Source organism: Centruroides vittatus, unplaced genomic scaffold, assembly GCF_030686945.1.
Source record: "Centruroides vittatus isolate TY-2023 unplaced genomic scaffold, ASM3068694v2 contig_329, whole genome shotgun sequence".
Lineage (NCBI taxonomy): Eukaryota > Metazoa > Arthropoda > Arachnida > Scorpiones > Buthidae > Centruroides > Centruroides vittatus.
Window position 1 is genome coordinate 3659020 of NW_027122113.1, and position 14052 is coordinate 3673071.

At 32.1% G+C, this 14052-nt stretch overlaps 1 protein-coding gene across 1 annotated transcript in view; it reads right to left on the reverse strand.

Moving 5' to 3' along the window:
* Positions 1–204: 204 nt before the first annotated feature.
* The window catches only part of LOC136973889 (latrophilin Cirl-like), a 66312-nt gene continuing 52464 nt past the window's right edge, over positions 205–14052 (reverse strand). The window contains exons 4-21 of the mRNA XM_067268666.1: positions 13346–13452; positions 13009–13275; positions 12810–12944; positions 12633–12736; positions 10704–10895; positions 8839–9022; positions 8619–8762; positions 8286–8494; positions 7836–7885; positions 7653–7764; positions 6652–6755; positions 5193–5583; positions 4563–4666; positions 4331–4369; positions 3892–4060; positions 3642–3821; positions 1454–1535; positions 205–1364 (exon numbers count right to left, since the gene is read on the reverse strand). Of these exons, the coding sequence (XP_067124767.1) occupies positions 694–1364; positions 1454–1535; positions 3642–3821; positions 3892–4060; positions 4331–4369; positions 4563–4666; positions 5193–5583; positions 6652–6755; positions 7653–7764; positions 7836–7885; positions 8286–8494; positions 8619–8762; positions 8839–9022; positions 10704–10895; positions 12633–12736; positions 12810–12944; positions 13009–13275; positions 13346–13452 (3244 nt within the window). The 3' untranslated portion in view covers positions 205–693. The remainder of the gene's footprint in view (positions 1365–1453; positions 1536–3641; positions 3822–3891; positions 4061–4330; positions 4370–4562; positions 4667–5192; positions 5584–6651; positions 6756–7652; positions 7765–7835; positions 7886–8285; positions 8495–8618; positions 8763–8838; positions 9023–10703; positions 10896–12632; positions 12737–12809; positions 12945–13008; positions 13276–13345; positions 13453–14052) is intronic.

The window sequence follows — 14052 nt, forward strand, 5'->3', positions numbered from 1 at the left end:
GAATGAAACATTACTTGACAGAAAAAAGAGTATTTTATATATATATATTTTTAGTTTCATCTTCTTCATTTTACAAACTGTCAAAAGTTGTCTAAATACAGCAGTGTATTTTTTCCCCCTTCTTGTTCCTTAGATATCTTCGCTTAAATATATCAATGTCTTAGTAATTTATTGACTAAGGAAACGTGTATTGATAATGCACTTTATTTCACAAAAATATCACAGAAAACTCAATAGCCAGTAAAAAATTCTTAATGCGGGTAAGGTGAACAGAAGACAATTTTTAAATATATATATTTATATTTATATATATATAGAGATACTCAATATTGTCAAATTTTTATACAGAATATAAACGATTTATACAGCCAAAAAACAATATTTTTAAAGGTAAAAGAGCATTTGACAGAGGAACTTCTTCGTGGGATACAATTTCTTTAATATTGGAATTTACCCAGTTGTATGGTTTTTTTGTGTTTTTTGAAGGGTTGCAAGGCGACTTTTGAGCAAGGATCAGACATCCTAACGAACTTTTCTTCGACACGAACCATTTATATTTACAAATAACACACTTGTTTTTTTTAAATTCTAATTTGCAAACGTTATCACAGGGTTGCACAACGGTTCCCGGAAAGGCACCGATAATTTCCAAATTTATTTTGTGTATTTTGGGTGGAGACATTCCTAACCACTTTAGTCTTTCTCTTCTGCACCTGCTAGAACTGTATTATCACTCGGGTACTTGGAAACGTGGGAGAATTCTCCAGTTACATTATCCGCGCTGCGGAGATTCGGAAGGCTCTGCAAGAATTGCGAATCGTTGGCTTCGAATCCTGGTGAGCTCGTGATTTCCGGAGATGTGGATGAACTGACTCTTCTTCCATCCATCAAGCTGCTAGAGGATCTTTCGGAATCGGTCGGGCTGTGTATACCGCTGTATGCCACCTGTGGTCTGAGATAGGTGTCCCTCAACAAAGGAAGATGGCGCGGTCGGGGAGATCCTGTCAGCACTGCAGTCAAGGAACTAATAATGTTTTGATTGGAACGAGTCGAGCTCTTGCGGTCCCAACCCGAACTGGGGTCGTACTTTTCCACTACTTCGTCGTCGATCGTTTCGTATATGTGGTCGGACAACGGGGGTGGTCTCTCTTGATTTTTTCTGTAGTTCCTAGGGCATTCTCTCCATCTAACGTGTTCTCGTGGCAGAGTCGAGTTCTTTCTCCATCTACTAACGTAATCAGTTGTGTAAGTTGGTCCGATGATCTGTACGGGTGATGAAAGTCTATCAACCCCACTTTGGCGGAGGTTTCTCAATGGGTGCTCTTCAGCTTCGTAGTTACTAAGTGTGACTATAGACAGATGGTCTGTAAAAAACGAAAATAAAATCGATTAAAAAGTCCAATTATTCAGTTTCGATCTTAATTTTATTGTTAATTAAACATATGCCACTCACCTGGTGTGGTGCAGTGAAGAAGAGTAGCATTTGGCGCCATATGCTGCTGTGCTATGCATGAGCTCCAACTCTGATGGTGTAACTGTAAGGAAGAAAAAGAATAATAACCATAAAAATCATAAGCAAGAAAAGAAATATTTTATCTGCCATCTTTCCTGAAGGATTCTCATAATCAATGACGTTTCAGCTAGGATTTACAGCACAATTTTTGTCCGTCTGATCGCACATCAATTTTCATTATCGAATTGATTGGAAGAGGAAAGAGAAAGAGCGAGAGGAGATTGGAGAAAACGGAAAATTATCCGACCAGAACGCCTTTAAATATTAATGTTCTAAGTAATTATAAATTATATCATTCGGAATTAATACAGAAATTATCTTCTTTAAGATAATTTTCTTTAGAATGTATGATCTAATCTCATCCAAGGACATTAGTTTATTTGTAGAATTAGTTTCAACCCTGGCGATGTGCCAGACAAAGAAAGAAAAAGAAAAAAAAAGAAAAATAGGATTGATTGAAGAAGATTTACGAATCTTATTTTTCTTTAAGGGATTCCTTTTTAAACTTGATAATCGTCTCTTAGGAGGATAACAAGTTAATAATGGTGATTATCCTAAATGTAAAATATTAGAAGTTAAACTTAAGTGGAAGATGCTGCTTGGGAAATTAACTTATAAAACTTAATAAATGATGATGAAATGCTAAGTTATATATAAAAATTAACTACAGAAAAACAACTATTGAGATGTTAATGACGAAAATTTAGCATTTAAAATGTCTTCCGAGTCTAACTAACAAGCATGAAGATGATTAGAATTTGTTATAGTTCTAATGGTTTATCCATTATTCAGATGAGTTAAAATACCATCAAAATAAACAAAATGATTTTAAAACGATGAGGAAAACTCGCCGGAAATCTTACTTCATGGTTTTTTTACTTTGTTTCTGAAGAAACTTGTTGCACTGTGATAATATACTAGAAGATAATTAATTGGATGTTTAGAATTATAATTATAAAAATGCCAAAATATTATCCTAAGCAGGAAATTTAACATTTAAGCGGCACAATATTGGCAAGTAAGATTCTCTTTACTTATCCCTTTAGGTCTAATTAAAATACCTGATGCGGTAAATTACCTCTCGATTATCATGTGTCAGCAACGTCTGTGGTCCCTGCTTTTAAACTCTTAGCCCTTGGCTTGTTTGGAGTTTAAATTTTCAATTAGATTAACGCTGTTGTTTAGATTTTTAAGTTTTCACGTACTCAACTTCAATATTTGCATCAAAGTTCAAGCTGAAACTGGAAATTTTCTGAAAAACCTACTGAAAAATTCAATGAGAAGCCTCCAATTTGTATATTCTTGCATCTGTATCGAATGTTGAACCCAACATTCATATTCAGTAGTGAATTTCTGGAGAATATATCCATTAACATGCTCAAGTACCATAATGAATCTAACTAACTATCTGATAATGGGCTATATTTAGTTAATATTAACTAGAAATCTAGTGGAACGTATCCTGATAGTATATAGTTAAGTACTGAAGTGTTAATCATCAATGCTATCCAGGAATGTAGCTGATTAATATACAGGATGTTAACTAATGCTCTTTAAACAAATACCTTTAATTGTAAAAACTAAATGAATAGTTAAAGGAATAAATAATGTATTAAGATCGTGATTTCGGTTGTCAATTAAACTAGACTGAGTCTAGTTCAAGTGAGAACCGAACCCACGACTTTTTTTACTTCTTTGTAAGAACTTTCCTAACATTTGTACAAGACATTCATGTTAATATTTTCTTTACAAAACAACCATTTAAACTTAATTTTATTCAATTTTTCTTCGTTTTTATTATATATTTTAAACGTATTTTAAACGATCTTCCCGGATATATACTTTCATTCCAAAAATTGAACATACCCAGGTATTGCTAAGAAAACCATTAAGACGTTGAACATAAATTAAAATACATAATATCAAGCATTTAATGAAATAAATATAGAAAAAATTCTTGTAAAAATTCGCTAAAATTTAAGGAGAGGAAAATAATAATAATAATAATTAATAATAATAACTAAAGGGATGAATAGGATTTTGGGAAGTTTGTGGACGAGATGATGGTTCGAAACTAAAGAAAAAAGTGGGACGAAATGAAAATAATTCGCAACAGCTGTTGCAATACCTGGAGACAGAGAGGTTGGGGTGGGAAGGCAGGAAGTACCCACACTGTGCTGTGCAGATCCTGCGATGGTCCCATGGACTGGCTGTATAGATGGGACCTGCTGTCACGACTATGGTTTGGGCGGAAACATTCTGGCATCCATCTTGTCTTTCTTACAGACTTCTGCAAAGCTTTCCTCACCTGAAAAACACATTTCCTGTATGATTAACTCGTATGGGTGACTACAAAAATTAGTCGAATCCTTACTTACCTTCTCGTTCTTCACACAATAAAAGGAAAATATTAGAAGACCCAGAAGTGAATTTAAAGACGTGAAGATGTAAGCTATAATGGTCGATTCTTTATGTAAATATAGAAGAGATAGAGCCCAAGTCGAACCGAGAACCAGAAGGACTAAAAACGCTTCGCTGCTCCAGACCCTGTAGGATAAGATATATTTAGAAATGGTCATAATTAATCTGTTACATATATGTTTTTACATATAAATATATATATATAAAGTGAGAAGGAAGGCACGGTAGCCGAAAGAGATAAAAACAATTTTGTCAACTCGATCACGTGGGATATGGTTACGATGTACTTCCTCCCTCACTTTAAAATAAAAATAACCTTAAAGAATCCCAGTAAAAAAAGGGGAAGATGGAAATAGGGGAAAAGGAGAAAAGCAGACTATTGAGAAAGATCCTTACGTGAGACGACGGTTGATATGTGATAACGCATCTTCATCACTTCAGTGAAGAGCAGGCATGCAAAAGAGGAACCGATTAGTCTCGACTCAGTGAGCGACTGATTACACGCGAGAACCTCCCAGTTAGCTTGGCAAAGTAAACGTTACTTAAACTTTAACATCCTAACGAGGGTGTCCCATAAAACCTCTTTATTCACTCATCTCGTTAATTGTTTAAATCGAATTGAACTTACTTGGCACTCGTTAATTTCGTTTGCTCCTTATTTTTAGCTGCTATGGTTCCGTTGGACTGGCAGCATATCCTACACAGGATCAGGCCCAAAAATAACATGCTGGCCTGGAATTTTTAGAAAGTGATTATTACAAACCATCTATTCTTTTACAGACTAATGTAAAAATTTTGCTAAGTAATGTCATTTCCACGAATTTATTAAATTAAAATACTCTTCACCATCTTAAATCTGTATGAGGATAGAAAAATAAAATTTAGTTGGCTCAACTCTTCAAAAACTAATGATTTTGTTATAAAATCCATATACATACGTAGGGCTTGTTGTGGTCCAAAGCTAAAAAACATAACAGGCCTTTTCATCACTTAATATATGTAAAAATATAAGGCCCTAAGCTTTAGCTTATGTGAAAATCCGGCCCTACGCATTGTATATTTTCCGTCTTATTTTCTATCCTTAAAGAACTTTATATATAGACTCTTTAATCTAAGGATCATTGAATTTGAATGTTTAGGATCCCTTAACAAATTAATAAAGATCTTGGTAGGTCCTATAAATTTAAGATATTTTATCGAAATCAGTTTTTACTGGAGTCATTTACGTTATCAGATGTATTCATAAAGTATAACTTACCATCGTACAGACCATAGCTGGACCAACGAAGCTAAATATATAATAATTTTCTACTCTTAACCAGCAGTAACGCTCGGTACCAAAACTGTAAGGGTCAATTACTGCAGAAATACCAACCACCAACAAAGGTACTCCATAAGCAACTGTGTAGTACCACTTCAGTCTGGATTTTTCGGACTCGAACATTTCAACCAGCATGACATAGAGCTGAAAACATTCCAGAAACATCCAGGCGAATGCCGATAAAAGTATGTAATGAAGAAATCCGGAAAGTATGGAGCACACAATTGGAAATTCCGTTTGGTCGATTCCACCAACGAAGATTGCTTCCCCTAAAAGGAGACATAAGCACAGGTTTTTGTGGATGGTTATCCGATCGGTTTTCACACATCTGTAAAGGGAAATAAAGCCGAACGTTTTAATTAGAAATGGACTACTTTTGCAACAAAAATTAAGCTTCAATTATGCAAATTACACGAATTATTTTTCAATTAAAACAAGCGCCTTTTGTCTCCATGCATTATAATTTACTAAAACAGCTGATTTTTAAAGTGAAAATTACTAAATCCGAGTGTAATTTCATCCAAAAAAAATGCTTGACAGTGCAAAAATATGGTTTAAATTCGAAAGAGAACCGAATCCACGTCTTCCACTGATACGTAAAATAACTCTGATCTTAATATTAATAGAATAAATTTATTTTCTAATGAGATTCTTGACTTTTTCCTAGATATAAAACACGCGATTTCTTTACTAAAATTCGCTCGTATTTATTAAACTAAATTTAAAAAAAAACAGAATAAATTCAATTATTTTCGCCTCCTCAAGTAACATAAGTTAGATTTAGGTAAACAAAATAAAAGTAAAATTTTCCAAACTTTCCTTAGACTTGCGTGTAAATGAAATTGTATTCTGCAGTAAGACTTTTTAGTAAGAAAGAAGAGGAAATAAATTTTAAAATTAAATGAATTTTTATTTAAGTAAAAACAAATTTTCCCAATAAAACAGTCAATAAGTACGGGGGAAAAGTAGAAGTAATTTATAAAAACAGGAGGTGATGAAAGCTAGAATTAGTTCCATTCTCTTCCAGTAAAATGTATTCAATTTACTCCTTATTTTTTTCCATTGAAGCTGAGGAATAAAAGACGGAAAAGTTTCACTTTCTATTGATTAAGCACTTTCTTCTTTACTTCCGGAAGAAAATACCTCATAAGAAGATATAGCCCTTTCAGGTGCAAGACTTCACCCTTCTTAATTTGGGAGTAATCTCCGTAACCGGAGTGACCCGGTCAGGGATTCTTCATCAATCACACTTCTCTTCAAAGGAGAAGAAGCAGAAAGAACAGAAGAATAAAGAAAAAATAAAATAAAATAAAAATAATATAAGAAAATAAAACAAAATAAAAAATTCCAATCTGCAAAAATCCAACTTTTTAAAATTGAACAATATAAAACTTACCTGTAAAATTGTAGCAATAGTAGAGTAACCAAGAGAAATAACATGCAGACAGAGCATCCTATATATGTGATGATACGTAGAATGAAGGAGTTGTGGAGAGTCATCTAAATGGGAAAATGAAACAAAAAAGAAATATATATATATATATATATATATATATATAAATAAAATATAAAACACATCAGCATGGTCCTCTCGATAAAATTGTTAGAATTCTACTGGCCTCCTGCCAACTCTATTCCAAACAAGAATAACTTAGATAGAATCTAGCTTCGTGTAAATAATGAGGTTTATAGATCCTTCTCTTTCAGAAGAGAAATCCTTTTACGCCTTTAAATATTTTAAGATTTAAAGCAACTTTTTAAGAAGAAGAAGAGAAAATAAAATGATTTCCTTTTGTGTAAAAATGCTCGTTTCGATTCTTAGTTAGGATCAAATTATCGATTTTGTACAAATTAGATCTTCTCATCAACGATCGAAACCATTTGGGATGATACAAGATAGCTTGCTTCTTTCCATTGATTTGTGATAAAAATAAAAGAAAATCGGTGAAAAAATTTAATTATTTTGATAAATTTACCAATTTTCCTTGCTTAATATTCATTTATAATATTCTTAATTGGTTAAATTAGTATGTAAAATCTCAGATTGAGTACGACTCTTTAAATCCCGATTCTTGAGCATCATCCAAAAATTAAATTCTAGAAAGAAGATGATTAATGATCACCCTTTCGACTTTGACTCAAATTTAGTAAATTTCTAATTTCGGAAAATTTCAGCACTTTAAAGATAATTAATTCAACATTCATGAATAATGTATAGTTTTATGGAAAGATTTATGAGAGTATTCGTCTACCCCGCATCTTCTAACAGGGTTATTATACTGATTATCGCCCATAAATTATCAAAATTTTCATTATTTGTATCGCAAGCTTTCAAAATGGCGCCTTTAGAGAATTTTACAATTTATTAATTTTTTAATAGCATTATTACTGACTTACTTTTGTAGCATTGACATCCATAATGACTGCGAAATTAGTCAGATGCTCGCACTGGCATACAGTGTGAGTCAAATTAGTGCGGATTATCCAGCATCCATTAGTAGACCATGCCCTAAATAATGTAATAAATTTATATACTTTTTATGGTTTTTAAGAGGTTAAACTGTATAAAATTAAGCTTACCTGATGTTAAAGTCCCAAAAAACGCAACGGGGATTAGTTACATTCTCTTCCTAAAACGAAAAAAAAGGAAAGAAAAGTAAACACTTAAACTGCATTTATACCATAATGATTGTTTTAATAGCAAAACACAAGTAGATACATAATATTTCGAGTAATATTGTTATATATATATACAGTATATATAGCCGGGAGGTATTGAAGAAAATTTGATCAAGTTACAACAACAACATTAAACATTTGCAGCACTCCAAACTGAAAGGAAAAGTGGAGAATGGCAATATCTTTGATGTATCCCTTTCAATTCGTCCATGTGAAAACATTACAGTCGATACGCTATCTTTCAAACATATTTTCGAAGAAAGGAAAAATAAATGTTGTCGTTCCATTTGCTTTATATATATAATAAAGCAGCGCAGCTTTTACAACTTTATATATTTTAAATGCACCGACCTGTATATGCCTGAGGGATATCGTCACAGGATGTGCTAGTCTAATCACGTGATATCCGTCTACAGATGCGGATAAGAGTCGGCTATTGATGATACGAGTCCTGTTCTGGGATCGATCACTCTCTTTTATTTTCGATACTGGGATGGCAGACGTATACGGTAGTAGATCTACACCCAGTAACTCGTCTACTTTGTTGTATGCCATCAAAAACTAACTTTACCATCCCTATAAATTGTTGAAGGGGGGAAAAAATCGAAAATTGCTTCGTGAGTAAAGTTAAACATTTAATGTTTGATCGGTAAATAGTTTTATTGATTTTTAGGGGAGTTTTACCTGTTGACATACTTTCAGTCACGGCTTGCGTTGGAAGAAGTAAAGAATCTTCCATCCTCATCCATGGATTCCCGTCTATATCTTCTGCAACTGGGAATTTGATATCTGAAGTTGACCACGCATCTACTACACGAACTGTCATTACTGAGGGATAGTAAACAGAATAAATAAGATATAAATCGATCATACGTGTTGCAAAGCATATTAATTTCCTACTTACACACATTACTCTGAGATTTGCTCAAATAATAACGACGATTGTGAGTGTCTGCAACAAGCCATCCACTTCTTTCCAATCCCTGAAGGAGTCCTGAAGCAGCTCTTTTTTGTTCGCTCGGAGGTAGATCTTTCCAAAAATTGTTTTCGCTATCTTCTAATAAATTGTTACTGATACCGAGAATGGACTGGAATATAAAAAATATATATAATAATAATAAAAAATTGAGCTTTAAGCTCCTATCAAGAATAGCCGAATCCAGATTTATAATGATGGAAGATATTGGAATATTTCCAAAGGAAAGATATATAACAGGGTAGAGGAAACATTTCTTAAATTATTGCTTCTCCTTATCAATATATAAATCCTTGTAATGCTATGAATCCTCGGCGAATGATGCACAAGCGCTATATGTCGACTTTATATAGTATTCTTTACTCTAGATTAATGTAAAGTGCACCATGTTTTAAAGCAATGTACGAGTTTACTTTCGATATTTAAGTAGATATATATGTAATTGAATGTCTTTCCATCTCTGTACAGTCTGTCAGTAACGCTCTAAATCATAATAAATAATCATTATATTTGATAAATTTCCTTTCTATATCACAAATGTAAAAAGATGCGTACAAATATAATTATTTTTTTGTGATGTTTTGAAAGTTTTTAACAAATTGGAGACAAATCATGGAGTTTTAAATCCTGTATAATGTCGCAAATCTCACGAAATTAGACAAATTTAGCTATTTAAAAGAATGAAATTTGTGTTTTTATTTTAAAATTTGTATCTTTATAACTTAATAATGACGTGCATTAAAAAATATACACATTTTTTATAATCTTACAACTATATTTTAGGGAAAAAAAGCAGTTTTTTAAAGAGAATCATTAAGATATCGACCGTGCAAAAGCTACTTTTCCGATATTATTTAATATAAAAGTAACAAGAATTTAATTTTTTTAATTATTTTTATTATTTCCAGAACATTTTTTTTATCTTAAAATTAAAAAAAGTTCGAAAACTGTGCTCATTTAAAGGAGATTTAAAAGAGTTTCGACGTTCCATCATTAACTGTGAAGCGTTGAAAATGAAGAAAAACATATGAAACTAGTCAAGAAATAATAAATTTTACTTGAAATTTTAAATATATAATTTATTATTAATGTAGTAATAAATGTTTTATACAAGATAATCGATAAAAAATTTCATTTTTTTTAACTTTAATGTCAAGTTATTTTACTACTTCGAACGAGTTTTTCATCGTTAAACACGATCAACTTTCTGTTCTAAATGCCATTTCTTCCAACGATTTAGCCATAGAAGAAGCTTTTAATGTCTAAATTCTTTTGTATTACGTTGTCGTTAAGTAATAGCAATTTCTCATTCCATTCTGAACATTGTAAAGATTTCTAATTAGGCAAAAAAGCAATCTGTCCAAACCGAAGAAAAATCGATAAGAAAGATAGAATATAAGAAAAAAAATCGTAAGAGAAAGAAAGAAAAAGAGTGGCTTTAAAAGATTATCAACTTAAAATTTTATCGGTTTTGTATCTATCCGTTTATCTTTGCGATTTTTCATAAGAAACCAAAACAGATTTCCACAAGAATATATTGGAAAAATGGGATAAGGAAATGATTCTCTGCCATTGGATTTTCATTAGAGTTGTATGTCGCTTCACTTAGAATGACGAAGAATGAGATAACCAACTTTAATTCTTCTCCTGATCGAGATGAAGCTGGAGAGAAGAGAGAAGAGAGAGAGAAAGTGAAAGGGATTTTTTCACTGGTTGCCATAACAACAATTGAAAGAGAATGCGTACTTCGTTTCCATTAGTACCTTATAAGAATTAAAAGCGAAATTACTCACTTCTAGGAATTCTTCTAACAATTGTTGGCGCTGTTTGTTGTCAGTTATATCGTGAATCCTGTCAGCCATCTTGGATATTAATTTGTGAATCAGCTCCATAGTTTGTAACACGTCACCACCGTATAACGGTTTAGTCCGTGTGATGAGGGCTAATTCAGCAGCGATGCTTGCAACAGAATCTCCATTATTTATCTGTAAAATAAAATTAAAAAAGAAAAAGTAAAGCTTAAGACGATTATTATCAATAATCTTCTGACAGATATGATAAATTTCTTTATCTTTATTATATTTTTACTGCTTACAAAGGTAGTAGGAAATATTGAAATATTACGTAGATCAACAATAAAAGATTTATTAAAAAGAGGACATTTTGTTGCAATGAATCATTTGTTGTCAGGATTTATTCCCCATTCAGATATTTGTAGACGAGATTGTACCTGTCACATGTAATATTGAGAGACTCAAATGCATAAACAAATGGCTAGATATACAGAAGTGCCTTCTATATATATATTAAACAGTAGAGAAAGAAGTTTACCGGTTGCTATTCTATGATTTATTCCTATCTGCATCTGAATTTGACAGCTGCATGTTCAGGAAGCACGATTGCCTTCAGGTATTTATGAAAGAGACAAAAAATATCAAGTTTTCAAAGGATAAATTTCTTAGTAGAAAAAAGGAAAAATGGCAAAAATAAACTTTAGAAAAGCGTAAATAGCACTCCCAGTTTCTGCTATAGTTATCCATTTATTCCACTCTGTTTGCTTCATTTGTTGCTGAGTTATCCCCAAGTCAAAATGTCAGGATACTTTTACATCAGATAACGTTAAGTTATCTAAGGTTAAAATTTGAGAACAATAGAAAATTGCTTGCGTTTTTTCTTCTTATACAGAAATATACAAAATAAGAAATATTTTAAACACTAGATTATTATCTAAATAGAAGAGTTTCCAGTCCATTTTTCATTTAAAACTAAATAAAATGCTATTATTTCGGATCCTAAAAAAAGAAATTTATGGGTAAATAACGTACAGAAGTTTTTTATTTTAGTTAATTTATATAATTTTAAAAGTGTTAGTCTGTTTGTCTGCTCGTTTTCGCTTCAAAAACAAAGTGTAAAGGAGGAAAAAAAAATCCTCGTTTTGTGATAAAATGGCATTTCTTATAATCGTGAGAGTGTCTTTTCTTTAAATTAAATTATTTTGGCTAGAAAATTCAAAGTAAATTAATTTTTGTGCAGAAAATTTATATTAATTTTTAAAATTTTACTGTGTACTTTTTTATTTATTAATAAAGTTCAATTTTTGAACTTTTTATCTATTTATATAATTATAAATATTAAACTAAACGTATGTTTTACGTGTGTTTTAAACACGTAAACCAGCGCGACGCGTCCTGGCGTCGCTGGCGCTCGCGACGCGCAAACATTAAAAAAATTATAATAAAAATAATTTAATGCAGAATATTATAAAAGATCGTTTATCTAGGTGCGAAGTTTTATACTTAATGCTTTATTAATATTTTTTGGCTTTCTTCTGTAATTTAAAAGAGGAATAAAAAACTTCAATAATTTAGAAGATGCGCGCCGCATCGCGACGTCACACGCGACATACTTTTAAAGAAAAGAAGAGGCGCTAGTTATTTATAAAAAAGTACATTCATGTGTGAAATCGTTACAGTTACTTCATGCATATGCGACGATCTTAAGACGAAAATAAATTTAACAGGCTACTATTTTTAATAGGCAATTTTCTCGATAAAGTCGAACTTAACATCATTACGGAGAGAAAGCGAAGCGACACAAAATGTATCGCATAATCTCGTCGTTAGAACAGTAAAACAGCTACTTGAACGTTTATTAAATATGCATATGAATGAAATGGAATATATTACTAAACTATTCAAAAGTTGCTAACACCATCCACTTACTCTAGCTTTGAGATTCTCGATCCAAAGAGAATTACATTCGCTCAAATCGGGATGAGCGGGATACCACGTGATCGACGTGGGACTACACTGCCATTTTGCCACCCCTATAAAATATAAACACGCATAAACATACCTCAACTATCAAACGTGATGTTTTTATTAACGAAATTAACAAACCTGAAGCCCCTCCTGGGCATTTCTGCGTTGCAATCTCACCAGCTTTGGTCCAATTCCACACCATGTTTCTATATACAGAAGGGGGGCAAAATAAAGTAGTCGACGTGGTTTTCGGTTTCAAAGTAGTGGCAGGTTCTGTAACGTTAAAACAATTGATTAAATGTATATAAACTTGTAAAAATAATTGAAATTTTATTACTTTGTTTACCCGTCACTGAAGTAGTATCTTCAGAGGTCTCGCTCCAGACGGTAACATTTCCCTGGTTAGTAGTCGAACTCATAAATGACGTTACCCGTGACGTAACAGTCCGTGATGTAAGGGTAGATAAGGTAGAAAGCGGCCATGTTGTGGTTGCGGTGACTGGTCTGGTGAATCTTGTTAGGGGGATGATGATGGGTGGTCGCGTTGTGGTAGTGGTGGATGTTGTAGTCGTGGTGCTCGGTATATCGATAGTCGTAGTAGATTCTGAAATTCCGAAGGTAAAATTATTTCCTATACATCCATAATTAACGTAATTAGTTTCAGAATGAGTTACCTGTAACGCAATGATAGTGAGCTTCTAAATACTTGAGGGTACCAGGGCAGGGATCCCCGAAAACAGAACTGGAAGCGGGTAGACTGCAGCTTTTCTTCATACCGCAACTTTAATAAATAAACGTAGAGAATTTGAATCGATAAATATTGCAACTAGGATCAAACAGCGAGAATAATTTTAGCTTCATTTACATCGATTGATATTTATGAAAAAGAAACGTTACGAATCTCCAGAGAACCCAGTTATTCTCCTTTGATTGTTTTCGCTCTTTGATCTGACCTTAAATTAAATTAATAAGATTATACTACAGCTAACTTTAAAAATAAAAATTTTTAAACATTCATTAATTCTCCGACATGACTGGATCTTTATATATATTTTACATAATGTACGCCTTTGATTAAATGATCAAGAGATCTTTGAAGACACAAAAGTTTAGCATATTTTCTAAATTTATTAATAAAATAAAGCTTATAAGATATTTTATTATTTATAAAAAAATATATATATTTTGTTTTAAAATGTATTAGATAAAAGAAAGAATTGGGAGTAGTTCTGTTTTAGATCATCAGAATCAAAGATAATATTCAAAAAAAATGACAAGAATAAAATAAAAAATATAATTTAATATTCCTTGTTTCATCTTAATGTAAAATTTTTATCATATTTTTTTATATAAAACAATAAAAAATTGTTTAAACAAAGCG